The sequence below is a fragment of the Sphaerodactylus townsendi genome, linkage group LG01 (assembly GCF_021028975.2).
Source record: "Sphaerodactylus townsendi isolate TG3544 linkage group LG01, MPM_Stown_v2.3, whole genome shotgun sequence".
Lineage (NCBI taxonomy): Eukaryota > Metazoa > Chordata > Lepidosauria > Squamata > Sphaerodactylidae > Sphaerodactylus > Sphaerodactylus townsendi.
Genome location: NC_059425.1, coordinates 20693634 through 20721396, shown reverse-complemented (window position 1 = coordinate 20721396; position 27763 = coordinate 20693634). Strand labels below are relative to the sequence as shown.

Below are 27763 nucleotides of genomic sequence, written 5' to 3'. Positions count from 1 at the left end.
CACCGCCGGCCTCTATCTCCGCTCCTGTCCGAGAAGCAAGCGTAGTAAAGCGAATGGAAGCCGACCCGGGCCTGCGTTGCCAGCACATAAGATGGAGGCGAAGGCGCTGAGTCGCGGGCGGCCATTGGCTCGGGCGGGAGGCCAGAAGGCTCCGCCCCTTCGCCGAGGGCTTCTCTCGGACCGTGTGAGAGGAAGCGAGAGAAGAGGAAATCCGGGCCTGGCTGGGGGGCGCCCTGGGGCAGAGGCCCCAGCCTGGGGCCAGAGGAAAGGCAGGGCCGAGGCGAGGCGCCCAACCGCCGCCTGGAGGTTGGTGAGGGGGAGGCGCAGGTTCCTGGGAGGGGGGAATTTGAAAAGGGGCAGAGGCACATGCTGGGGAGTGAAGATCCCAGGGTGAGAAAGAGGGCAGTTCTGGGGAAGGGCAGGTTATCGGGGGAGGGGGGAGTTCATTTAAAATGGGGAAAGAGCCCACTTTGGAGGGCGTGATCAGCTTTATAAAAGAGGGTCCACATTCTGATGGCAGGGTAGATTCTAAGGGCAAAATGTAGATTAAGTGTAAATTCACACCCCAAATCCCAATGTTTGAGGGGAGGTAATTGAAATAGGGAGTGTTTGAGAAGCTTATAAAAGAGAAGGCTGAGTATGAGATTATATAAGGCAAGGCTGAGTATGTACAAGGGTTGGGGTTGCCCAAAAATGTGAATTGGTTTCTTCATCATCTCTCCAAACAGATTTGGGGATGGATCTCTCACAATACTAGAACCGGGGGGGCATACATTGAAAATGCTGGGGGGAAGAATTAGGACTAATAAAAGGAAACACTTCTTCACGCAACATGTGATTGGTGTTTGGAATATGCTGCCACAGGAGGTGGTGATGGCCACTAACCTGGATAGCTTTAAAAGGGGCTTGGATAAATTTATGAAGTCAATTTATGGCTACCAATCTTGATCCTCTTTGATCTGAGATTGCAAATGCCTTAACAGTCCAGGTACTCAGGAGCAACAGCTGCAGAAGGTCATTGCTTTCACATCCTGCATGTGAGCTCCCAAAGGCACCTGGTGGGCCACTGTGAGTAGCAGAGTGCTGGACTAGATGGACTCTGGTCTGATCCAGCTGGCTTGTTCTTATGTTCTTATGATGGTGAATTTGTCAAATGGGGGGGATAGAAGTAGAATATGTAAGAAGAAGAAGAGTTTGGATTTATATCCCCCCTTTCTCTCCTGCAGGAGACTCAAAGGGGCTTACAATCTCCTTGCAAACAAACACCCTGTGAGGTAGGTGGGGCTGAGAGAGCTCCAAGAAGCTGTGACTAGCCCAAGGTCACCCAGCTGGCGTGTGTGGGAGTGTACAGGCTAATCTGAATTCCCCAGATAAGCCTCCACAGCTCAGGCGGCAGAGCTGGGAATCAAACCCGGTTCCTCCAGATTAGATTCACGAGCTCTTAACCTCCTACGCCACTGCTGCTCACAGTGAGCTAGTGTTGGAAAACAGGGGAACCTCACTGAGAATTTGAGAATGGGGAAAGCGCCCACTTTAAAGGGAGTGATCAACCCCCTAAAAGAGGGTCCTGGTTCTGATGGCAGGGTAGATTCTAAGGGCAAAATGTGGATTAGGGATAAATTCTCGCCCCAAACCCCAATGTTTGTGAGAGGAGGTTACTGGGGGGAGGCACTTGAAATAGGGAATATTTGAGAAGCTTATATAAGGCAAGACTATGTAGAAGGTTTGGGGTTACCCAGGGCAAAGCAGGGAGGGGTAGTAAATAGCAGGTACGTGTACAAAGCCTAGTGTGAATGCTCTAGCCTAATGAAACTCCAAAGATTGGATATTGTGGAACCTTTATTGGGAGAGGGAGAATTTGCTAAAAAAATTGAGAGGAGGAAGAGGACTGTTATTGAGGGGGAACATATGTGAATTGGTTTCTTCATCATCTCCCAAAACAGGTTTGGGAGTGGACAGTTGGTGAATTTGTCAAATGGAGGGAATAGTAGTGCAATATGCAGTGTGGCAATGAGCTAGGGAACCTCACTGGGGATTGCTAATATGATAGTGAATGAAAAATGTTTTCTGGGGAATAGAGAAGAAGAGTTTGGATTTATACCCCACCTTTCTTTCCTGTAAGGAGACTCAAGGTGACTTACAAGCTCCTTTCCCTTCCTCTCCCCACAACCGACACCTTATGAGGTAGGTGGGGCTGAGAGAGTTCCAAAGAACTGTGACTAGCTAGCCCAAGGAGTGTGGAAACACATCTAGTTCACCAGATAAGCCTCAGCCACTCAGGTGGAGGAGCGGGGAATCAAACCCGGTTCTCCAGATTAGAATTCACCTACTCTTAACCACGCTCGTGGTAGTTTCAGGTTTGAGGGGTGTAGTCTGTATATGAGCACACAAAGCTGCCTTATAGTGAATCAGATAATTGGTCCTTCAAGTATTGCCTACTCAGACTGGCAACTGCTCTCTATGGCCTCAGGCAGAATTTACAACCTGATCCTTCAAACTGAAGATGTGAGGTATCGAACCTGGGACCTTCTGCAAGCTGAGCAGATGTTCAGCCACTGAACTTGAAATAAAAAATTTGAGAATAGATTTCTAGTGAAGGCTTATCGTTAGGGATAAACTGTAGGACAAAATGCCTATTGCTGTGTCAGACACCAGTAACTGGATAAACAAATCCTTATGTATCTGTTGGATATGAACTTTCCACAGCTCTTTCTTTGAGCTCTGCAATTTAAACTTGTTTACTGATTTGCAACCATGTGCCTGGCCACTAGTTTACCACTTGGGTACATACCATGGTGTTTGTGTCCTCCTAGAAGTTTAAGTTTGTTGAAGAAACCAGAATTCTGGCATTCAGGTGAATGGAAATGCAGAATGTTGTCTCTTAAAAACAGGGCCAGGTTTATCTGCCTAACTGGTCACTCACCAGAAGCACATACCAAGACTGCAAAAACGTGTGTCTGTGAAATCCACTGACAAGTGCATCTGGTGTGAAGGACTTGAGATGCTGCAGACTGTCTTGGATGGGATTCAGGTTTTTGCTAACGGGGTTGCTTTGTATAACTTGCTTGCCCTCAGCCTTAAGATGGTCCATGTGATCAAAAAATCACACCCATTTGTACACTGGTAGCATCTATGGAATCTGATTCCCATCTGCAGTTTCGACAGTGGCTGGCCGCTTCTTGTTTCTTCCTTCCTCCGTGTGACTGTTGAAGAAACAGATGACATTTTGTTTATGCAAGCGTGTGTTCTTCTTCTGGATTCCTGTTTTGCAAAGCATTCTGCTGGCTGTCCTTGTGGAGTTTTTTTATTTGTGACTTGACGGGTAATCAAATGTCCTTGATTGTATGATCCTGAAGCCACGTTTGTAGTAGAGTTGCATTGCACTGGCTTTGTTTTTCTTTCAGTTTTTCTCAGGTGATAATTGGATGCCCCACCTTTCAGGTTATGACCTTGTTATGTGATGGGATTCATTTTTCCTCACTGCAAACGGGGGGAGTAAAATGTGTTGCCACATAATAGACTGCCTGCACCTAACCATTGGACTTACGTTGCAAGTTGGGCAAAAACGTTGAAAAGTTCCACTATTTGGCTATGCTAATCCCTTATGAACATCCCAGAGATGAGTTCAGAATTAAAATTAGAAGTGCGGGCTTATATTCCAGCTGGTTTGACCTCCTTCTGTCCCTTTTGAGGTCTGTGCAGAGTGCGTTAGACTCTTGCTGTGCTCTGGATACGACCCAACCCCTTATTCCGGAACCTTTCCTCTCGTCCAGAGTACAAAAGAAGCAGCTTCATTGGCCAAAGAAGCACGTTCAGCCAGAGCTGCAACTCCTTGTAAATGTCGGCTCGGTTAATGTGCTGAAAGGGGACAAAATGTGCATTCCTTGGTCTGTTTTTTTAATACGCAGAGCGCCGCGTAGTAAATAAACTGTCAGACCTGGGCGAAGAAAAGTACAGAACAGATTAAACAAAACTGAAGAAGCTGACTGGTGTAAACAAGCAAGGGAGAAAGTGGCTAAATTAAAACTTTTATTCCTTAGAAGAGCAAGATTCAAGTCCAGGAGCACCTTAAAGACCAACAAGATATCCATTTTCAAATGTCACAGCTTCATCTGTCAGACTGGTATCTGACAGAAGGAGGTTTGACTCTGGAAATCTTATTGGGTCTCTAAGATGCCACTGGTTTCAAATCTTACTCTTACTGACTAACATGGCTACCCACTTGACATTTTCACTCCTTAAAATAAAAGAACTTCGGGTCACGCAATTAAACTGGTGAAGAGTGGATTTAGTACAGACTACAGCTAAGTTAACGAATTGCTCTTACCATAATTTACTTCGTTTACATCTCACCTTTCTCCCCAATGGAGACCCAAAGCGCCTCACATCACTCTCCTCACTTCTATTTTGCCCTCACAACAACCCTGTAAGGTCGTTTAGACTGGAGAGGGTATGAGCGGCCACGGCCATTTAGAATGCGTTTTGTCTGCTTCTGTCTTTGAAGTGTTGCATAACTGATGACTCCGGAGACGTAAATGGTGGTAGACAGGCCACTGCAACTGGTTAAGTATTTGATAGCTATTACGGGCTTGCAAGTCTGCTGAAAGCCAGTTTTGTATTACTTAAAAAACCAACACATTTGTAGCATGCGATGGGGCCTTCTCAGTTGGCAGAAAGATGTACATAGATAGAACAGAAGAAAGGAGGCCAAGAAACGCAGCGATCCAAGAACTGCAACATTACTGTGCAAAGAACAAATGGAAACAAGACCAAGTCAGTGGCATAAACAAGCCTATCAGATGCAAGATAAGTAGCTTGCAGGGAGCTAGCTGCTCCCAGCCTCTGTGGAGCCCAAGTCTGGTCACGTGAAATCTGCAAAATTCCAGTGTAGGGGTTTCACACTGGAGTTCTTTTTTGAAACTTTTTTGGTGCGGCATAGCAGCTTTCAAGTTTTCCAGGGAGGCTGTATTGCCACCCCTTGTTTCCATTCGTACCAAACATCTGATTCGAATTCCTCATTTCTCTTGTGTACAGTCAGTCTGGTTCAGTCTGTTTTAGTGGCCAGAGCCGGCCTTGTTGGCACGCGGCAGCGGAGTGTTATTTATTCATTTGTTTTGCTCATCTGAGCAATGTCTTCTTCAGGTGCCAACCAGTAATTGGGCAAAATCAATCATTCCCCCGCACTTACCTTCTCCATCGGGGCCCCCACCTTGTGGAATGGTCTGTCTGAAAAGCTCATAGGCTGTCATGGCACAGTGCATACTTTGCATGCAGAAGGGTCCCAGACTCAGTTTTTGGTAATGAAGCTGAAGGGATTAGTCTCTGCTCGAGGACTTGGAAAACGGCTGCCAATCAAAATACACCGTTGTAGGCCAGTGGGAGGACTCAGTATGTTGATGGCTCACATATGGTACATATTCTGTCTTGGAGTAGACTTGTGGCAGGCAGTGGAGCAAGGAGCTGAGGATGGTGATTGCCATGTGGGGTTGAGGGGGTTTGAGGAGTGTGGCTCAAGGAATTTGCCCAGCCTCCGAAACCTGAATCTGTTGGGCAGGTGTGTACACACAGGTGACATTGATCTGCTTGGCTGAAATAGCACTAGGAAATTCTGGAATTGCCCCATGCGAGGTTGCCTGGTAGTTAAGATAATTTAGTAGTCTTAATAGCACAGACTGGCCCAGCTCATCAGAGTTTGAATTCTAAGCAGGTCGGTGACTACTTGGATGGGAGACCACCAAGGAAGGCACATGTCACAACACGGAGGCAGGCAAACCACCTCTGCTCATTGTTAGCCCTGAAAACCCCTTGAGTTGGTTGCTTCTTGACCAAACTTAATTATTATATGAACTATATGACATTTCAAGGCAGTGGTTCTCAACCTTCCTAATACCGCGACCCCTTAATACAGTTCCTCATGTTGTGGTGACCCCCAGCCCTAACATTTATCCATTTTACAGATGGAGAACACTGATGCAGAGAGTCTTAGGCGACCCCTGTGAAAGGGTCATTCGACCCTCAAAGGGCCCGTGACCCCCAGGTTGAGAACCACTGTTTTAGGGGGATCTCCTGCCTTGCTGGGCAGTGGCTCACCACCGGAGATGAGGAGCTCTGTGTGATGACGCCGTGCTTATGGAATTCTCTGTCCACGTACATTCATTCACCTGGTGCCTTGCTTGTCGACTGTGGGATGACCAATAATCATGACCAGAGCTTTGTTTTTGTGGATGGATTGTATGCAGTTGCTTTTTATTTAATTTAATAATAATTAGCAATGCTGGGGAGGTTTGTATTAATATTACTTTCTCTATATTAGCCACATTGGAAGTTCTGTGAATTGAAAAAAAAACTTGAGATACCAAGATTTGGAATAAATGTCAGCATGTGTAGATTTCTGAGAATTACTTCACTGAAAATATAGGGAATCTTTTCTGTCACTGAAAGTAGACAACATTTTTGAAGGGCAGAATAGAACGTTCCTGCTCCCGCCCCGCCCTGCCCCCCCCGCCCCCACCCCCCCGTTGCAGCTTGTTGACCTCCATGCAGTGCTGCCCTTGGGAGGACTAGGTTCTCTGAGGAATTGTCAAAAAGGGGGCTCTGTCATGAGAAGGGGGAAGGGGCTGGGAATTGCTAGCGTCTGGATCTAGCCCAAAGGTTCAAACCTTCAGGACTATGAAACAAAACCTTGAATCGAGTGTAGAGGCAATGGGGAGCGGGGGGAGGCAACATTTAGAAGCTGGAGAATCTGTGGTGGGTTAAAGACTCTAGGAATTATGCTGGCTGCCATGTTCTCCCTGTTCCCTTGTCATTCCAATCTTGGTCAATCTGCTGAGGCTCCCAGTTTGTTTCTGGCCACAAATCAAGGTCCTGGTGCTGACCTTTAAAGCCCCCAACCTGGTGGAACACTCTCCCCCCAGCCATCCAGGGCCTGCAGGACTTAGAACAGTTCCATAGGGCCTGCAAGACGGAGTTGTTCTGCTGGGCCTTTGGGGAGGTCGGCCGTTGAAGGTGCCGTCCCCTGCGCCCCATATTCCACCTTGGGGGCTTGTCCATATTATGCCGACCACCCAATGAGTCCATGCTTATGTCATCATCTGATTTTAAGATGGAGATTGGAGCTGGTTGTTAATTGCATTTAACTGGTATTTTAAAATGTTGTTTTATTGATCATGATTTAATGTGATCGTTTTATTGGTTGTACACCGCCCAGAGCCCTTTGGGGATGGGGCGGTATATTAAATCTGATATATATAAAAATAAATAAATATATGGTTTGAGGCCAGCATACCTGAAAGGACCCCCTACTTCCTTCTGAACCTACCCAGCCACCATAGTCACCTTCTATGGACTTGCCTCAGGTGCTTCCATGTTTTGGGGTAGGTTTTAGTAGTTTTAAAATGTGGTTTTATTAAGCATGTTTCGATTTGTTAGCCACCTTGGCAGCCCTTGTGAGGGCAGAAAGGTAAGAGATACATTTGGTTAAAAAAAAAACAACTCTCAGATAAACCATTCTCTCATTCCACAGAAAGTTTGAGATTCTGTAAAAAGGAAAGGCCGAAGACTTTGCAGTCTCTTGATACTCAGGATGAATGTTGAAGAGATTCCTTGGTTGCCTACAAATTCGCTTGTGCTGCATGATCACTGAAAGGTACCGTTCTTTCTTAGAAGAACTGTCTTTGTCCAGGGTTTTTGGCCACTTGGCGCTGGCTCATTTCCACCATCACAACAACCCACAGTTTGCGCTACCCACAAACCAGGTCACAGTTTAGAGTACAAGCTACCTGAGCCTTGAAATGTGGCAATGGAACATGGCCTAGAACAGTGATGGCGAACCTTTTCGAGACCAAGTGCCCAAATTGCACCCCAAAACCCACTTATTTATCGCAAAGTGCCAACATGGCAATTTAACCTGAATACTGAGGTTTTAGTTTAGAAAAAACGGTTGGCTCAAAGGCATGCATTACTCGGGAGTAAGCTTGGTGGTAGTCAGTGTAGTCGTGCACGCGGAGTCACCGTAAGAACGAGACGAGACGCGGAGATATCATCTGGTGGAGAGTACCAGCAGCGGGAGCGCGGGGGTCCGTGATCCTGGCAACTCTGCCGGCGTGCTAGTTCCTGGCACCTTTATTAGGCTTTATGCGGGCGTGCAAGGGAGGCCGGATCGGTAAGCAGCCGGAGGGCGGAGATCAGATCATCATGTGATGCATGATCTCATCGGGCTGGTACGTGTGGGAGGAAGTGTCCGCGTCTGGGTCTAATCCACACCTGGGGGCAAAGGCCCCATTGTCCCTTTGTATGGACACATCTGCGGTGGCGCAGCCAGGTAGTTCATGACCTGTGACTCACCGGGTGTGGAGGATGGGGAGCTGGCCACCAGAAGGCCGTGAAGTTGGGCCAGTGTGCTACGCCTACTCCACGGTAAAGGCTGGGTCAGTGGTGCATCCCTACATATCCTCCTTTTTTATGTTTTAGGCCGAAGTCAAATGGTTGCTACCGACGAAGGACGCCACCGCTCGCCTGCTGGTCGAAGGTTTGTGCAAATACGATGACCTGATTGGCGTATGTAAGGGAAAGTCGTGAGGGCTTTGCATAATGCTATATGCGCTAGTAGATATACAAGGATGGTGGATCCGGCGAGGAGGCACATAATTAAGCCAATATTAAAATTGGTATGCATGCTGAGGCCATCCTCTGGTAGCTAGCTCCACATGACCACCAGGCAATACGGCCATATTTCAGATTGGATACAACATCTTGCAACTCATGCACCTTCATGTGAATCAATTGGGAATTATCAGAGAGATTAAACAACACATATTCTTTACATCTCACAACCCCATGCATTAACAACAAATAGTCATTAGCGCACACATTTATCTTAGGGTTGCTTTGATCATTCCTGTTTCCGGAAGCCGCCGCCCAGAGCAAATGGAGGTGAATTGATGGATTTCGCGAAGGGCTTAGGCCAGCCGCCAATAGCTCCCGATGCCAGAGGCGTAGTCCCAATTCCACCAGGGAAGCCAGCGAGAGACAAACCTGTCTTTGAGAGGGTAACTGGCGTCATCTCGCAGGAGGGTCGAAGAGGAAGGGCGAGCCGAAGGGCGCTGAGCTCCCGGAGGTGGGCTCTCCGAGGAACGATAGTAAGACGCTGGAGACAACAAAGAGTCCGCAGAGAGTCGGGCAGGATGTGAAGTTGAGTTCTTCCGCAAGTCCAGAACCAACCTTGAGGGAGTAGGATGTTCCCGTACACGGGGGGGATGTCTTCCACATGCGTGCAGTTCCAACTGGCCGAGCCGGTGAATGGGCTCGGTCCGATTTCTCGTCCCGGCGCGCCGGAGATGCGGGCGCAGGTGTTTGACTGGTGGTTGGCAACAGTTTTGGTTAGGAGGGAGAGAGAGCCGGCCGGGAGGGTCTGGACGATGGGTCCCCAGTCAGCGCTCATTGAGTACTTGATGGACGAGGCGTTCATAAAGGAATTCAGGCCAGATTCCTCTAGGACAGGGGAACCGCCCGAGACGCATGCTGCCTTCTGTTCCCTGCAGACCGCGGCTCCACGGTGGTCTGACTTTCCCCGTGGTGGTGTTCAATTGCCCACGTCGGCTGGCCAGCTCACCACCCCCGCTGGAGCTGGCTGGCTTTTCCAGCTGCTGGCGAGGTTGAGCCGCCAAGTCCTTGTCCACCCTGCAGGCAGCAGGGCGATGCATCAATTGCCCGCACGACCGGGCTGATCGCACCGTAGGGCTTCCTCTCGCCCACCCCGCTGGAGCTGGGCGGGCGCTTCCCCGGCGGCCAGCAAGGCCGAGCTGCTGGCTCCCATCCTGCCCACCCTGTAGGCAACAGGGCGGACGATCCAGCGCTCTTCTCAGAATGAGCGAGTAAAGTTAAAACCCTATACAGTGGTTACCTTTATTTTAAATGTCAAAAAATTATTTTGCGCTCCAAGGTTTCTTTTCCCGCGTGGAAACGGATCCAAATGGCTCTTTGAGTGTTAAAGGTTCCCTACCCCTGCCTCAGGAAATCCCCAGGCCTTTGCAAACGGGAGTGACAGGAGCTTAGCAAACTCCTCACCTGCAGGTAATTCGCCCAGGCAGAAGGTGGTGACGCTGGGCGGGCGGCAGCAACCGCCTTCCCAGATGTTGGTCTGACCAAAGCCACAAAGCAGGCCACCGACCGCCACCGCAGGAGGCAGGCAGAGCAGGCGGCGAGATGCAGCGACCGCGAGCTGCAGCGACGGACAAGCAAGATAGGCGTAATAGAGGTCCTCGGGTGTTCGGGTGGCCTTGCTGCGTAGTACCCTTGAGTTTATTGGTGATTGCTTCTTTACCAAATATCTGGCCTTTAATGTTTAAGGCCGGGCGCGTCTAACGTAACGAGGACAGGGTCCCAAAAGAGATCCACCCATCTCCGATGGCTATTTTCAGTGCCATTCCACGGCCATCTATTATGGCAGTCGGTTCAGGGATCTGTGGTGTAGAGACTGTTCCTTTCCCCAGGGTCGGTTCCGCCAGCCAGCCGGTGGCGGAGGCCGGCCTGGAACGGCGGAGCTACTGATCGGCTGAGTAGGCAGGTTGTTTCGCATCCCATGGAGCGCAGGGGATGTTTCACCACTACCCTTTCAACCGTCGGATGAAAGGGCAAGAGTAGGTCAAACACGCCATCAGGCTGCCAAGGCGAGGTCCGAGAGTCTGGCTGGGCGGGGCGAGCGAATCACTTTAGGGAAATCGGGTATGCATACTTAATTTGCTTTATAAAGGGACTTTAGGAGTGTTTTCCGGCCAAGGATTGTGACCAGAAACAAAGCAATCAGACGATTAAAGTGAATTCCCACCGCAAAGAGGAAAATTTCCCGCAAAGAGACGTACCACCGCGGACCCAGATGCCGACCGCAAGGCTAAGGGTGCTATGGAAGTTGTGATTAGGATTCATCTTGGGCAGGACGCCGCCACCAGGATCGCCTGCGGGCTGCCCGCCGCCGGCCTGCACGCTTGAATTCATTACAGCTGGCCCGGGCGCTTTTACGCTTCACTCACCTGGCCATTTGCCAGGATCCTATGAGGAATCCTGCGCCGCAGCATCCCTAACTTAGGGCCTGTCTCCTGGTGCCGCTGCGGTACCCAGGATGGGCCCAGATTTTAATCCAGGAGGCCAGCTCACACCGCCTCCCTGTCGGTAGTAAAAAAATAGAAGGAGAGGGAGGAGAAGGGAACAGCCCCGGGCGGTAAAGCCAGGAGGTGAGCCTGCAAACACAGTCGGGTCAAGATTTCCGCACGGAGAACGGCGCGGGGTGGATTTATCCATCCCATATCGCGTCGCTTTAACCCCGGCCTTCCGCGAGGCCTCTTCCCCAAAGGTTTACGTATGTCCAGAACAATGGGCGGACTCATGAGCTGCCGCTGAGTCCAGGGTTGCACCGTGGAGCTGGCTGGATCGCCCGGCCTCGCGCCTGTTTTCCACCCCCCAGATACAAGGGCAGGCCCGCTGGCCACTGATCAGGCCACCGTCACCTCTAATGACGCCGCGAGACGGGCGCCAGTGTCCACCAGTTCCTCGGAGTGGGCCTCACCGGTGAGCTCCAGGCACGGGCCAGCTTTCCCAATGGGCGCTCCACTGCTGCAATGGTACGTCACCGGCTGCCCGCCTCGTGGGCCTTTATTGAATCACGGCGTTTATGCTGGTGGAGAGATTAGCTAAAGAAGCGGTCTCCGCCGCAAGCCCGCGGAGGTTCACCACCTGGATGGATAACCCTGGCGCGCGGAGTCGGCGACCCCGGATTACGGAACAATCCCGCCCAGCAGCAGATAAGCTTTTGGCAGGGCACTGCCTACCGGTCCGCAGGGATGGGGTCGCCGCGGACAAGTGGGGGCAAACGGTAGTAACTGTGGGGAACTTTGAAAGAAATAGCCGGGTGCAGATGAGCCAGATGCCACGAAGAGGGAGGCGGTCTGGATTTTTGGGTCTCCAACAGCTCCCTCCCTTGGTCCTGGGCTAGAGCACTTCACAGCTCTCTAATGGCATTCTCTCCAGCGGAAGCCTTCTGGCACCACCGCATCTGAGCCTGGGGCTTGCCCAGCCCCTTCCGGGACTCCTCCGGCCGGGGTTGTAGGCCCTCCAGGCAGCCTACATTCCCTTCAGCGTCCCGCCTGGCTTGGCCAGCCACCAACCCAGTCCTGCGTGGAGAGGGCTGCGCTAAAAGATTGGCTTGGTGGGCGGTAGGGATATCCTGGCAGACTTTAAGCATGTCGGCCAGTCTTTATCTTCCCAGCCGTGATCTTCCCGCGCACCAGTGAGGCGCTTTGGCAAGGCGAAGAGGAGCCTATTTTGGGGCTCTTATCTACCGTTCTGCGCCCCCTTGAGCCTGTTCACAACCCAGCATAGGGCCCTGAGGCTTTGCCCGGATGCTGAGAAGCGCTTTGGGTGCCATCCGCCAGACCGCGCACGCCTTTATAAGCACTCCGTGAGGCTTATCAAGCCAGGCATTCCCGCAGGACAATCTGATACGGGGATCATGTTCACCGCCGGGTAGAAGCAGCGGCGTGCCGAAAATGTTCCCCGTTATGACTGATGGCGGTAACGCCTCCCAAACCACGACAGGGCGCGGGTTTAAAAGCATGGTTGTCCGGGGTCCTCCGACCATTAGGGTGGTTCTATGCATCGCTTCCTGGCAGCGCCTCTATAGGGGCTGGTGATTCCTACTCCGCATTGCCTTGGCGGAGCTTCCAGTGAGGATGCTGTAGCCTATGGGACGGTACTCAACAAGTCGCTGGATTCATCACCTCCCCCCCCTTCCGGCCAGTGCACACGGGCATATTGTGAATACTGCATCAAGCCCGCCAGTTTTTTTTTTTTTTTGCAGATCGTGGCTGGGATGCTCTGCTAGGTTTGGTGCCGCCCACACGCGGGGCGCCTGATGGAGGCAGCGGGCTTCAGAAAATGAAGGCGGGCGAAGGGAGGAGGATGCACGGGCCGGGCCGCTGGGAGGATTTGAAGGCTGAGGCGAGGGAGGCAGAAGGAGGACAGGTGGCCCAATTTAGTGGATAGAAAGTCTGGGTGCAGTCTGAAGCTGAAGGGTCGAAGGAGTGGCTGGCATGCAAGATGAGATTCTGGCGACCTCGTGGTATTGATGGCTTTTACATTAAAGAATACCGCCAGTAGCAGCACAACGGGCGCTACGAGGCTCTGTGAAGAGTGCTCTATGCCTTCCTAATCCTTAAGATTCAATGTCCCCTTCCGGCAAATTGGCGCGGACATTGAGCTTCAATCTCCTCAATCCAATTTGGCGAGCTCCCTCTCTTTACGAGACCCTGCCGCTACGCTTAACGCCACTCCGCTAACGCGGCTTGTCATAAGCCCTGCTTTTGCGCTCCCATACTTACCGCTGTTTCGGCCGGACGAGAGAGAGTGTCCTGAACTCGGTCTCGGCTCTCGATCCGTTTACAGGCGGCACCTGCACGTCTCCTGGATGCCGATCCAGCTGATCGCCGCCGGTACCGCCGCCCCTTTCCCAGGCGCACGGCAAGCAGGGTGGAGGTTCGAGCTCGTGGTTTCGCACCAGGTTGTGGTCGCGGCACGCTGAGTCACCGTGAAGAAACTGTAGACGACGCTGAGATATCATCTGGTGGAGAGTACCGTTGCTGGAGCCAACCAGCATCCGGCAACTCTGCCAAAGGCGGCGGTTCCCTGGCACTTTGCTGGCGCGCAGCGCGCTATATGACGCAGGCCGGGGAGAGGCGAGGAGACTGGGAGCATCATCATAGTGATTGCATGATCTCATGCCGGAGCTGGTATGCGATGATGTGGGAGGAAGTGTCCGCGTCTGGGTCTAATCCACACCTGGGGGCAAAGGCCCCATTGTCCCTTTGTATGGCCAGACACCTACCAGGTGAGGTGGCCCGAGCCAGGTAGTTCGCATGACCTGCTGACTCTCACCCGGGGGGGTGGAGGATGGGGTGAGCCCGAGAGCGACGCAGAGAGGCCGTGGATTGGGGCCAGTGTGCTGGCGCTCTACCTACGGTGCTGCTGGGTCAGCGGTGCATCCCTACAAGTCAGTGGCTTTGCTTTGAAACAACCATGCAACTCTTTGAGCGGGTGAATCATGAACCTAGGAGGGTTTACTCAGAAGCAAGCCCCATTGCCAGCAACCGAGCTTACTTCCAGGTAAAGGATAGCACTTTAGTTCTTCACATGAAAATCAGTGGGGTTTAACAGCGCTTAACAGGGTTACCTACACTGCTTCTCCAAAACTAGGTCTTAGGTTTATTGCTAATAATTGAGCCCAGTGGCCCAGGCCAGCCTGGGGTGTGTGTCTGTGTGTGTGTGTGTGGGCAATTTCCCCACCCCACAAGACGAACTCTGCTTGCGCGTGCCCACAGAGAGGGCTCTGAGTGCCACCTCTGGCACCCGTGCCATAGGTTCGCCACCACTGGCCTAGAACTGCTTGCCTGCTGCCTTTCCCCATTTGCTCAACGCTTCAGATGTCTGGAAGCAGAGTAAGGCCTTGTGTGAGTTCTCCCAATTTGATCTTCATTTTTCATGGTAGTTACAGTCCTTCAGCCCTGTTTTGGTGCCCTATCTGAACTGAGGCAGTGTAAGCCATTCCTGGAAATTCAGAAACATGTCGAATTTCTATCAGGAGACTCCTCTGTTACTGTATTGCTATTTAATTTATGGCACAACTCAATAGGACAAGGGGTTGGATGTAAACTAAGTTGGCATTTGCCACCTATTCCTCCAATCCTGCTGCAGGCTTCTACCCCATGTCATTCTTCAGCGTCCCCTGTTCCCCAGAAACAGCATTTTAGGGAGTGCAGGGCGGCAGGCAAATTCTCTTTTGCTACTGGAAAAGTTTAGTCTGGCTCCAACCTGTTATTCCTTAGCAATGATTCACTTTGAAGTATAGAACTAATACAGTCCTTACGTAGGATAAAAAACCTAAGGTAATAGAAGCCATGGCAGTTCAGTCATTTAAAAGAGAACAGGGATTGATTTTAACAGAAGCATGATTTATTGCCTGATCTTTGCTGCCAACTGGTTAATGTTGGCAGTAGGTGGAACCACCAGCAATGACTGATTCACAAGTTTTATTACTGTGTGTAACTGTGACTCATATGCAAATTTACATTGGCGTCCTCTTTTCTGTAATTGCATATGTGAAAAAAAATTCTCCCTTTCAGGTATGTAGTGCATTACCCTACTCAGTTGGAAGTAAATCACTAAATCCTTCTAACTGCTCAGATGAGTTGCTCAGATTTCCTCTTTCCTGATATTGGTCTGTCTTCATTCCTGTTTCTCATTGATGGTAGTCCAGCTAAGTTTAAAATTAAACCCAATAAAGAGCAGATATTAAATCATTTACAGGGCAGTCCTAAAACCACTTTGCTGGAAGGAAGTCCCATTGAATAGACCTGAGCATGACTCTGAATAGACGTGCTTAGGATAGCACTGCTAGATCCGCCCTCCATCTTGTCCAGTCCAAAAGTCATCTCTCACTCATGCTTGTATTTCCTTTGTGAACCTTTGATGCCACAAACAAGTCTTGGGGGTTGTGAAGTCTATAGTTTGGTCCACTTTCTGAACAGCCCCCCTCTTGAAAAGACCCAGCTTTACTCCTGCATGTGGGCAGGGTACACCATAACTACAGATCCACTCCTTCGGTTGTGTCTGCTTCTTCATTTCTCACACAGAGGTAGCCAGAAGGATTCTGAGATTACTTTTGAACTGGAAGCCTGAGAAGACCAAGGAGAACAGCAAGTGGTTCTGTTTCCAGCTCCTTTCGTGCAAAAAACTTGTGCTCCTGATAAGACATAATCGATCACAAGCCTTCATTTGCTGCAGCGTAAAAGAATCTGGGGGTTCCTGTGGTCCCCCTTGTCTTGGCAGACAACCAGCTAGTGTAGTGTCTTTCTGGACTTGCAGCAAATCATGGTTTGCCATTACTTCCAAGCCAACAAGTTGTAGACCGAAGCCACTACTTGCGATTTTGATTTCCCAGTGCCATGCTACGTACAGTTTGCTAATTCAGATATAACTGTAGACTGTGGTTTGTTGTTGTAACTGGCTGTATGGAAGCATAGTCTGGATTTTCTTTTCAGTCATTATAATGAAAAAGGGAGCAGCTGGAATCTGCTTTCAATAGTATATTCGGCATGTATAGCTGATCAAGACAGAGTTGTCTTGCCAATAAAGAAAAGAATGGCTTGCTGCCATCTGCACAATAAATGAGAGAAATACGGGAAATGTATACAGGTGGCTCTCTTATCTGGCATAGTATAAGGAAGTAGACCTCAATTTTTTTTGGGGGGGGGCATCAGGTCACAACTGATTTATGGCAGCGCCCTAGGGTTTTCAAGGCAAGAGACATTTGGAAATAATTTGCCATTGCCTGTCTCTGTGTCATTACCCTGGTTTTTCTGGGAGGACATCCATCCAAATACCAAATAGGGCCAACCCTGTTTACCTTCTGGCCTTAGCTTGGGCCGTCCAGTCCAGGTCAGGGCAGACTGCAGTGCAAGGTGCCAAGGTGCTGCCTCTCAAGTAGCCACCATTGTGGCTTCTGTGACTTCATCAGGCTTTGCCTGGATACTTTCAAGACCTGCCTTAGACACGTGGTCTAGAAACCAGTGTGTCAACTAATCACTTTAATGAGTCTCTTGAAAACATATTGATCTCGTGGGCCTCTTACCCCAGTATGCTCTTGAGCAGCAAATTCACTTGAGTGGGCCTTGTAGAGGGCTGTTTACTCTATTCCATGTTGAGTACCATCTTGCAGGCGGATTCAATCAAGATCTGCCTGTTCCAGAGCTCTCTCGGTGATGATTCCTATGCAGTGGAGAAGAGTCATCATGTGCAAGTCACCGAGGCCTCCATATTACTAGCATTTCAACGGCTGTGTAAGACCAAATGGTTTTGTCAGACCTTCCAGTGGATACAGGTTTTCTAGTTAACCAGTAGTTATGGTGTCAAACTTGGTTTTGAAAAACCCAGGTTCGAATGCCCACTCAGCCATGAAAACTTGCTGGGTGACCTGGGGCCACTCTCAGCCCTGTCCTTGGCAAAAATATGGATGGGAGGCCCACAAGGACTTCCCCTAGAGTACTGTGTTCAGTTCTGGGCACCACAATTCAAGAAGTATATTGACAAGCTGGGTCGTGTCAAGAGGAGGGCAACCAAAATGGTAAAAGGTCTGGATTCCATGTCCTACGAAGAGAGACTTAGGGAGCTGGGGATGTTTAGTCTGGAGAAGCGAAGGTTAACGGGGTGGGGGTGGGGGTGGTACGATAGCTGTGTTTAAATATTTGAAGGAATGTCATGTTGAAGAGGGATCAAACTTGTTTTCTGCTGCCTCAGAGACTAGGACCAGGTGTAATGGATTCAAGGTGCAGGAAAAGAGATTCCACCTAAACATTAGGAGGAACTTTCTGACTGTCAGGGCTGTTCAACATGGAATTCATTGCCTTGGAGAGTGGTGGAGTCTTCTTTGGAGATTTTTAAACAGAGGCTGGATGATAATATGTCAGGAGTGCTTTGACTGTGTGTTCCTGCATGGCAGGGGGTTGGATTTGATGGCCTGTTCTGCCCCCCAAGTGAATCTGTTTTTGGTGCCCTGTACTTGGCTAGGACAGAGTGGGGGAGACACAAGCCAGGTTTAACAGTTCAACAATAGGTTTATTACTTGAGCGAATCAAGACCCTAGCTCCTCCCTTGGGTCTGTCTAAATCAGAGTACTTGCTTGTCTTGAGCAGGTTTGAAGCTGCAGACTGTGTCTACTCTTGGCTGCTTTCAAGAAAGTCCACTGTGTCTTGCTTCCTTTCAGTTCTTTTAGTCCTTCTCTGATTCTAATTGCTGTTAAACTTAACTTGTGCTCTACGGACCACCATATATTTATATGTACATCACGAATATTCCAGTCTCCAACTACCCTTAGCACCTCACTCTGACTGACTGGCTAGAACTAAAACAAGAGATTGCTGGGTAAAGAAAAGAAACTGCCTATTGGGAAATGTCTTAAAGGGACAGGGGCTAACTGAAATACCCTCCCTTAGGAGACTTAACAATGAACGAAAACCATGCTAACTATGGGGAAACTGAATCTTAATGGGGAAATAACAAAAGCCTCTGTGGGGGCATGACATGACCCTTATGGTCTCTCCCAACTCTATGATTCTGTGACACGGAGGCAGGCAATGGCAAAATACTTCTGAGTGTCTCTTAAAAAACCTACGGGGGTCGCCATAAGTCGATTGCAACTTGATGGCAAAAAAGTCATCTGAAATCATGAGTGGTGGGTACCATATCAGGAGGGGCATTATTCCCTCTTGTGTGGGAGAAAACGCCTCTCCTGTGATCAGGCTCGGTGTGTCCAGGTTTGTACAGATTCATTTAAATTTAAAACTAAAAAAAGACACCCTAATGGACTATGACTTTGTAATTGAGTAACAGGTCCGTTAACAAGCCATGAAAGGGTCTGCGGCTCCATGGCAGCATGCTGCCTTTCAATGCCTAGGAACCCAGTTTGTATCCATAGCAGCGTTAATTGAAGGTAGCAGGAGATAGCCTTGAAGAATCAGAACAGGCAGGACATTAGTGTATGGTTTGCACAAATTGCGGTTGGTGGGATGTTTGACCTGAGTTCCGTAGTTACGGCTGATGCTGTGGAGCCTGCCCAGCCATGAAGATTAGAGTAAATTTATGACAGGAAACAGGGACAGCAGAGGCGAAAGCAGAGGAATGTGCATAGATTACAGTTTGGAAACTCAAGCTATAGTTTGGGTACGAAAGAATTAGATTTGCCTAATAGATGGAATACAGCAATCAGGTATGGCCAAGCAGATCTGTGCCTTCAAGGAGCCAGGAACTCACTTCCTTCTCCCTCGTTTCCAGGGGACCTCAATCATGGAGGACAAGCGTAACATCCCGATTATCGAGTGGGAGCACCTGGACAAGAAGAAGTTCTACGTCTTTGGCGTCTGCATGACCATGATGATCCGGGTCAGTGTGTACCCCTTCACACTCATCCGGACACGGCTGCAGGTCCAGAAGGGGAAGAGCCTTTACAATGGGACTTTCGACGCCTTCGTCAAGATCCTACGGGCAGAAGGAGCAACAGGACTCTACCGGGGCTTCTTGGTCAACACCTTCACCCTGATCTCGGGCCAGTGCTATGTGACGACATATGAGCTGACTCGCAAATATGTTTCCAGGTACAGCAACAACAACACCATCAAGTCTGTGGTAGCCGGCGGGTCGGCTTCCCTGGTGGCCCAGAGCATCACAGTGCCCATAGATGTGGTCTCCCAGCACCTGATGATGCAGCGGAAAGGCGAGACCATGGGCCGGTTCAAGGTACAGACCTATGAAGGCAAGCGCTTCCCGGTTTTTGGGCAGACCCGGGACATTATTTCACAGATCTTCAAGGCCGATGGGCTGAAAGGCTTCTACAGGGGCTACGTGGCCTCCCTCCTTACCTACATTCCCAACAGTGCCGCCTGGTGGCCCTTCTACCACTTCTACGCAGGTAGGTGAAACCAGAACGCCACAAACCACCAACCCAGTCCATGTAATCCCATTATGAGGACAAGTGGCGTATTTGTAACGGGGACAGGGGGTGGGGTCAAATGACCCTGGGCACAATGGTGTGTGTGTGTGTGTGGGGGGGAAATCACCCCCTCCTCTCTCATGCCAACTCAGAAGAGCTGGTGCCTGTCCAAGGCCCTGTGGAGGGCAGAAGGCAGCCTGCAGGGAGGCCGGGGTGGGGGGGGAGGTGGCTTAGACGGCCCAGGAGCCAGCCTGCCACCATCGCGGTGCTCCATGCTGAGCCACCCTGGCCCTGCAGCTGCGGACCCGTGGCAGGTGTTGTCCCCGGGAGACTCAAAGGGGCTCACAAACTCCTTTCCCCTCCTCTCCCCACAACAGACACCTTACGACATAGGTAGGACTGAGAGAGTTCCAAAGAACTGTGACTGGCCCACGGTCACCCAGCAGGAATGTAGGAGTGTGGAAACAAATCTGGTTCATCAGATAAGACTCTACCACTCATGTGGAGGAGTGGGGAATCAAACCCGGTTCTCCAGATTAGAGTCCACATGCTCTTCAGCACAACGCCACACAGAGTCTCAAATAGCCCACAAATAGTACAAATAGCCATGTTGGTACAGCAGGGCACTTTTAACACAGCACAGGGGTCTCAAATACATGGCCCAGGGGCCAGATTCAACCCCTCGAGGGGGCCTATCAGGCCCATGAGCCAATGGAGGCAACCCTCCTTCTCCTGCCAGGCCAGATTGGGAGCAGTGGGGGGTGGGTTGCCTCAGGTGGCTTGGGGGCTTGATAAATCCCCTAGAGGCAGCCACCCAACACTACTGCAGGCTCACCAGTCCAGCACCCTCCCCCCGTGCTATTCTGGGACCAGCTAGGACAACCACATACCCCTCCCCTGGGCCTGGCACCACCAAGTCACATTCATGTCATATCCAGCCCTCAGAACGAATAAGTTTAACACCCCTGATCTAGTATGATGCTGCTTAGACAAAACAAGAATGACAACTAGCATTAAGTTGTCATTTGTCCTGCTCATTCTGTCGGCTGCGTGAAATAGTGCCCTCTGGTGGCCAGCTATATTATTCCGTGATCTGTGTTATTCAAGATCTGTTTCTGTAGTGAGATAATAAAAACCATGCGTATCAGCGATCATGGTATGGGCAAGTGGTTGAGTTCCCCAAAACATATCTTCAGGCGGGATGTTAAGCAGGAAAAGAACATTAGGGAAGAGACTGGAAGCCTTTGCAGTGGACACAGTGAAGACCCTGGTCAATTTTTTTCAGGTCTCAAGAGGCTACTGTCAGATTTACAGTGGGGATTACAATAAGGTTACAGTAATGTGTGCTGAGACAGTGGCTGATAATTGTCAATAAACTCTTTCCTGAGATGCTAATACCTCCTTACCAAATCAGAACAAGGCACATCTAAGCTGTCAGTTGGAGGCTTCTGAGAAGCCCCCAGGCAAAGTGGGAAGACTGTAGCCCTTCCCTGGTCTTTATCCCCAGCATCTTATTCTGCTGCTACCTGGCGCTTTGTGCTGGCAGCTGTAACGTGGCACTCTCTCCTGTTCCCAGAACAGCTTTCTAGCCTCACGCCCACAGACTGCCCGCATCTGCTCCTCCAAGCCATATCCGGGCCAATGGCAGCTGCCACGGCTTCCACCCTCACCAACCCCATGGACGTCATCCGGACTCGTGTGCAGGTAAGAATCACTTCGGCTTGATGACTCTGCTGCCTAAGGCTTTATGAGGGGCTGAAGGCTTGTAGTTGATTTTGTCCTTGTGGGTTTGCATATAATTAACTTGACTTTCCCTATTTCAGAGACATGGGAGGTATCCAAACAGGCTGCCCCTTCGTACCCTCAGATCACAAGATGGTTTCCAATCCCCTTCGTGTCCTCTTCTTTGCACTTTGTGTTCTTGATAGCCTGGTCCTCTTCCACTTTGTAGGCTGACAGTCTTAGAGATTCAGCCTCTGGTTAAAAAAATCACTCCAGGTTTTGGAATGGCACGACCCAGGGGTCTGCAACCTTCGGCCCTTTTTATTTATTTATTTATTTATATTTTAGATTTATATAGGCCGCCTCTTCCCCGGAGGGCTCGAGGGCTTTTGCCACTCTGCAGTGGCTGTGTTCCCAAGCAGACGGACAGCCAAGCAGAACAGTGCAGGAGGTGTAGCCTGGCCTGGGGGCAGGGCAGGAGGAACAACCAAAGAGCTATAGTTGCCGACCAGCTGCTTGGCCGTGTTGCTAGGGCTACTGTGGGCTGCAGTCATGTCAGCCGATGGCCCTTCTGAACCCATGCTGCACTGTGGTTCCAAGGAGGGACATGGTGCCTCCTCAGCATGTCTACCACCAAAGTCAGTTCCATTGGCAGTCTGCATCTGCATGCTTGCGCTCTGCTTCTCCCCACTCCTGCGAATCAGGCAGAAGTGCCAGAGAGGTGGAAGGCGCCGTGCCCATGCCTCCAGCCCTGGTTTCTTCACTGGCTGTGGTGCCCACAGCCACTGCACACTCCCTTCTGGGCACATCCAGTGTGAACCCAGGCTTGCCCAGAGAGCATGAAGCGTTTCCAGAACAGTAAATGAGGCTGTCTGGACCATGGGAAAGGAGGCCAGGCAAAAAGGAGAAGTGGCCAGCTGGTGAGAAAGGAGAGCTCAGCTGCTGAAGCTGCTGTGAGGAGCAAGGAGGAGAAGAAGAAGAGTTTGGATTTATATCCCCCCTTTCTCTCCTGTAAGGAAACTCAAAGGGGCTGACAATCTCCTCTCCCTTCCCCCCACCCACAACAAACACCCTGTGAGGTGGGTGAGGCTGAGAGAGCTCTGAAGAACTGTGTGCAGGTAAGGTCACCCAGCTGGCGTGTGTTGAAGTGCACAATCTAACCTGGTTTACCAGATAAGCCTCCACAGCTCAAGTGGCATAACTGGGAATCAAACCCGGTTCTCCAGATTAGAGGTCACCTGCTCTTAACTACTACACCATGCTGGCTACACCACAAGGAGGAAGGGAAGGCACCTGCTGGGCAGGGTAGGAGGTGATGGTTAGCACTGGTATGTTCCATAGAGTTGTATGGATTGGTAATCTTATTGAGGCAGAAACTGTAGGGAAAAGAGGGGATTTAAGATGTAAAGGGGACAGGGGCTTGAGGACAGCACACAGTTATTTATCCTTTGGCACGGCATTTATTACTGTTTCCCTCACTGTTTTCAAGGCATGTTGGCAAATGGGATCAACATTATGTAAGAAAAGCCTTACTAGATCAGGTAGGGGTCCATCTAGGAATCCCACATTTGCCAGGTTAAAGGCAACAGCCTTCCCTTGCAGCATTTTTGTTGGTAGTTGATGCTCAGAGGTATACTGCCTCTGAACCTGGAGGCTTTGTTTAGCTGACACAGTTAATAGTGTACATCTCCATATGTTTGTCTGACCCCCATTTAAAAGAATATGTTCATGATCGTTAGTGTGTTTTGTGCTAGTGAATTTCTTTATTATGTGCTGTATAAGGAAGTCACTACCAACATTATCTTCAGTCAGTCTTGTCATTATTATGGCCCACAGGTCATTCATAAATGCAACAAAACATGATAGTATTATAATAGAATGGCTAAGTTAAAATCCCAAGTAATCATAAATAGTCCACTGCAGAGCCACATGCTCAGTTAGACCTAGCAGTAATGTTGAGGGGCTAATTTATACTTAATAGGCTGTGTCACCTTTATTATAAGATTCATATATGTTTTGTGGCTCCAAACAGGGTTTTTTTTGTATTGTCGAAGGCTTTCACGGCCGGAATCACTGGGGTGCTGTGTGGTTTCCGGGCTGTATGGCCGTGTTCTAGCAGCATTCTCTCCTGACTTTTCGCCTGCATCTGTGGCTGGCATCTTCAGAGGTTCATCAGATCCTCTGAAGATGCCAGACAGGTGCAGGCAAAACGTCAGGAGAGAATGCTGCTAGAACACGGCCATACAGCCTGGAAACCACACAGCACCCCAGGGTTTTTTTTCCTTGGGCACGGAGCAAAAATAGGTCTTTTCATAGTAAAGGTTGCTGACTCCTGAGCTATACCAAGTTCTGTGTCTTGTGCTTTAGAAAAGGGGCCAAAGAGCATATACATTTGCTGAAGGAAGGTTTTGACTTCATTTCTTGTGTCCGCAGTGGCAATGCTGGGGACACACCAAGGAGCCGCAGTTAAAGTTGACAAATGGGCCAATCAGGTCGATGATGTGACTCAAGTAGAAGCTTTGGATGATGCATATAGTCCTATTAGCTTCTGCTGATCTGTTTCTGAGCATAGTTTTCACTCCTGTTTTACCACCATCGATCCAAAAAATAGCCTGTTCCTATAAATAGCTCTGCCCGTCCTTTCTCGCCACTGCTTTTATCTATAGCTGACTTCCAGAAAAGTTCCAGCTCTCTTCAAACCAGGCGATTCCCTCATGTTAAGTTCTGCACATAGTGTGCTATTAAAATCGGATTTGTGCAGTTGTAATGATTTAACTTGTGCTATTCTGGTCAATTAGTCAATTGATCAGGACGCAAACATGTTGCAACATCCATTTCTTTTTGTCCTCATGCCTCTGCTACCCTCAAAGGGTCTTGGCCTGTGATGGCATCTCCACTAAAAAGGATCTTGGATTACTGGTGTTGGGAAAGACCTTTCTCTGCCTGAAATTCTGGAAAGCCACAACTAGTTACAGTAAGACATGCTGACCTTGATAGTCAAATGGTTTGACTCCGTATAGTAGAGCTTTGTGTGAATGAACATCTTGGTGCCCACAGCCCTTGTGAAACTGTGGCCCAGTTGGCCCTTCATGTTGCATTGAGCTGAATCTCTCTTGACTGTGTGGTTTTCTTTCCTCCTAAGGTGGAAGGCAAAAACTCCATCATTCTCACGTTCAAGCAGCTGATAGCGGAGGAAGGTCCATGGGGCCTCATGAAAGGTCTCTCGGCCCGCATCATCTCGGCCACCCCTTCCACCATTGTCATCGTGGTGGGCTACGAGACACTGAAGAAGCTGAGCCTCCGTCCAGAGCTGGTGGACTCCAGGCATTGGTAGCAGAACTGGAGATCTCCCCGCCACCCTCGGGATCTCTTGGACCATAGCCGTGGTTGGCAATTCACCAAAAATAAGAGAGCCTTGTGGCTGGAGAATTCTCTGGTACATTGTAATGAGACTGTGGCACGTTCAGTGTAGGCGGTTCTATCAAGTATCCTTTTCCCTTCCGCCGGTATTGCTCCCTGGCGTCCTTTGGGATGGTCCCAGCCTTCTGTAGAGGAACAGCCTACTGTAAAACTCTTGGACACCTAATTCACGTGTGAGCAAAATGTTGCGCACCTCCAGGTGTTGTGTTTTTTCCTTAAATTAAAAGACCTGAGTGGTGAAGCAGAGCACCAGTGTCACTCGGAATGGATTTTGATCCTTTTGCCAAATTTCTACACTGGAAGAGTGAACTTCCCTCGCTAGAGCCCTTGGCTGGGAAATCTACCAGTCACAACAGTGTTTGCCTGTAGACCGAAAATATTTCATTGATAAAAGTCCCATCCCCCGTCTCCCCAAACCTTCTACTATGTGAAGTTTTGAGATGGGGGTGGGGGGGAGAACCTCGTGTTATTTTTTTTAACACGCTGCTTTGATATCCGGACAAGATTTGTACATATTAATTTTTTCTCCTTTTGTATATTCTTGGAAACCTTCTTGCCAATCTTCCATTATCAAAGCAGGGTTGTTGTTTTTGATGTATCAAAGGGGATTTTAAAGGAAGTTCTCTTTTTAGTCCATGGTAACTGTGATGCAAAACCGTTCTGTGTGTGTACGACCTAGGAGGAGAAAGTGCTCCAGTTTTCTGTGGCCTTTGCAACGGGAGTGTGAAGAAGATCCATGTCTTAAAATGTTTTCCCCTCTATTTTTTTTCAAAGCACAAATAATTCTGATGATTCTCTCCATCTGGGGGGCGTCATCTGAAAGGCAGAGTGTGTAGTTTTGCAGAAACAATTTGTAAAATACTGGGGCCATTGAGCCTGTGAGGAAGGATGCATGAGATTGGGTGGTTTGATCCAGTCTGTTCGTTCTGCCCTGTCTTCTCCCATCTGAATACTGTCCCCACCTCTGGTGCTTTTTGAATGCAGCTCCTGCTGGTCCACAGTGGATCGTTCCCACCATCCCCCCCCCCCCGCCCCTTTTCAGTTATTTGTGTCGTTACCTTTGCATAGAGATCTGGCAGGGAGCAAAAGTCATTTTTGTGGAATTAAAGTAAATTGATTCACTTTATTGTGTGGCATGGGTGGGGTGTCTTTGAAAGCAGTACAGATCAGTGGTACTCTTGGCACTTTGGTGGTTCTAGCTGCTGCAAAGATTAACCGATGAACTGATGTCAGTTTACGTGAGTGCCATAATTGAGAACTAAGAGAGGGGATCGTGTCCCCACCTATTGAATTCTTAAACATTATTCTGTAAGTAGGGCCTGTAGAGAAACATGCAGTGTGTAAAACCCAATTTGTTTTCAGTGTGCAGTGGGACATGGGTGAAATCAAGCCATGTGCCCCTGCCTCTTGTGAGGTCTCCCCTTGAACGCTCTACACGCAACCCCTCTTCCTTGACAGCGAGGGAGAGTGCACATGAGCGTGCTGGCCCTGGAGCACGGCACTCACATGCAGCGGCCGCAGCCGTGCGCATTCTCCCTCCCCATGATTGGGAATGCAGCTTTCCACCATTGCCAGTCATTAGGAGGGGTTATACAAGCAGGTGTGGCCTCTGCGCATAGGTGCTGGGCTAATGAGCTGCTTCGCTTTCTGGAAAGCTTCCCTGCCCAGAGAATGCGTGTCAGGGGTTCTGGCCTAGCCTTCCCCCCTGACCGTGGTCACTCTCTACATGTAGGGGCGTTCCTTAAGCCTGTCACCTCTTAACTCCAGCTTTCGCAGATTCATGTTGAACGGGATCAGCCTGTGGCATCTGAGCAAATGAGGAGCCTTTTTGTGATTGGAATCAATCAGGAATATCCCAACACGCAGCCTAAATTTGATTTTTGTCCTAACGTCTTGCTTTGCCTTGTTTCTTTTTTTTGCTAAATGGAGCCATTACACTGTTTGCTTTTGTCGAAAGCGCATGCTTCCGGGACTGAACCACTTTGTATGCATTGCTGTTCATTTCCATACATTTCACTTTCTTGTTTTGCATAGGGATGGGCTTTTAAAGGGGGGGGGCTTACACTGGGGAGAATCTGGATGGTGACTTCAGTTGGTACTTTCTTCACAGTTATGAGGTAAATGAACTTCAATGCGTGCAGTCCCAATATGAGCTACAGCCATCAAGTCCATTAAAACCAGCGTGAGCAGAAGAGTGTAACTGCTCAGGAAGGCACTGTAAGACCACTGTAAAGGTTTGCACCTTCCCCCTGGAAGGCTGGAGCCAGAAGCATCACAGCGATATGTTACTGCCATCTGTTCATCAGATAGATCCGTTCTTTAGAAAACCTGTTTCATGGGCACATTTTACATGTGATCCCCCATGCCAGTGCAGTGAAAAGTAATTCACAACTGTGGTGTCTTTTGCCTTTCTGGTCAGGTCTTTCCACAGACAAAAATTTGGGGGTCTGAAATTTCATTCCATTCTTTGTCTAACCCAACTTGACATGCGCACAGCGCTCCAAATAGCTGTTTTTTTAAAAAAAATATTATTATTATTATTTTGGCTTCCAAGCGCTGGTGCACAAGAGACTCCACAAGGAGGTCCGTCAGACCAATCTGAAGAAACGGTTATGACTTGGTTGACTGTAAAAGTGTTCCAAACACAAGGGTTGAACGGTTGAGCGAGTAGGGCCGCCCAGGAAGATCCATGCGAATGGAGAGTTTTTGCCCATTGAGGTCTGCTTAAACGGGAGTGAATTCCACGCCATCTGTGCTACTCGGTGCCTGCTGTTTCGATATGGAGTTTGAATGTATAAATGTACATTGGAGGGGAAAAGAGGTTTCAATTTTGCACTGTAAGGCGTCTTTGAAGTGTAATTAAAGTTTTTATTATTTATTTACTTGACCCTTTTCCTCATGGCTTTTCTTTCGCATGGTGGGGATGGGAGACAGAGGGCTTCTGCTGAGCCTTGTGGCCTCCTCCATTTTATTTTCACAACAACCCTGTGAAGTAGGTGAGCCTTGAAGCATGTCACTGGCCCAAGGTCACGCCGCAAGCTTCATTGGCAGAACAGATTCAAACCTGGATCTCCCGGAGCCTAGGCCAGCATT

At 49.5% G+C, this 27763-nt stretch overlaps 1 protein-coding gene across 3 annotated transcripts; it reads left to right on the top strand.

Moving 5' to 3' along the window:
* Window positions 1–17: 17 nt before the first annotated feature.
* Window positions 18–27557, top strand: SLC25A44 (solute carrier family 25 member 44). Of its 3 annotated transcripts, XM_048513023.1 has the most exons (5): window positions 21–306; window positions 7523–7645; window positions 18874–19507; window positions 21105–21232; window positions 24393–27557. In XM_048513023.1, the coding sequence occupies exons 3-5, from the start codon at window positions 18886–18888 to the stop codon at window positions 24582–24584; spliced, it is 942 nt and encodes a 313-aa protein (XP_048368980.1). In that variant the 5' UTR covers window positions 21–306; window positions 7523–7645; window positions 18874–18885; the 3' UTR covers window positions 24585–27557. The 3 variants fall into 3 exon arrangements, with proteins under 3 accessions (XP_048368996.1, XP_048368980.1, XP_048368988.1); XM_048513039.1 differs by lacking the exon at window positions 24393–27557 and having other exon boundaries at window positions 18–306; window positions 21110–21234; XM_048513031.1 differs by lacking the exon at window positions 7523–7645.
* The last annotated feature ends 206 nt before the right edge of the window (window positions 27558–27763 follow it).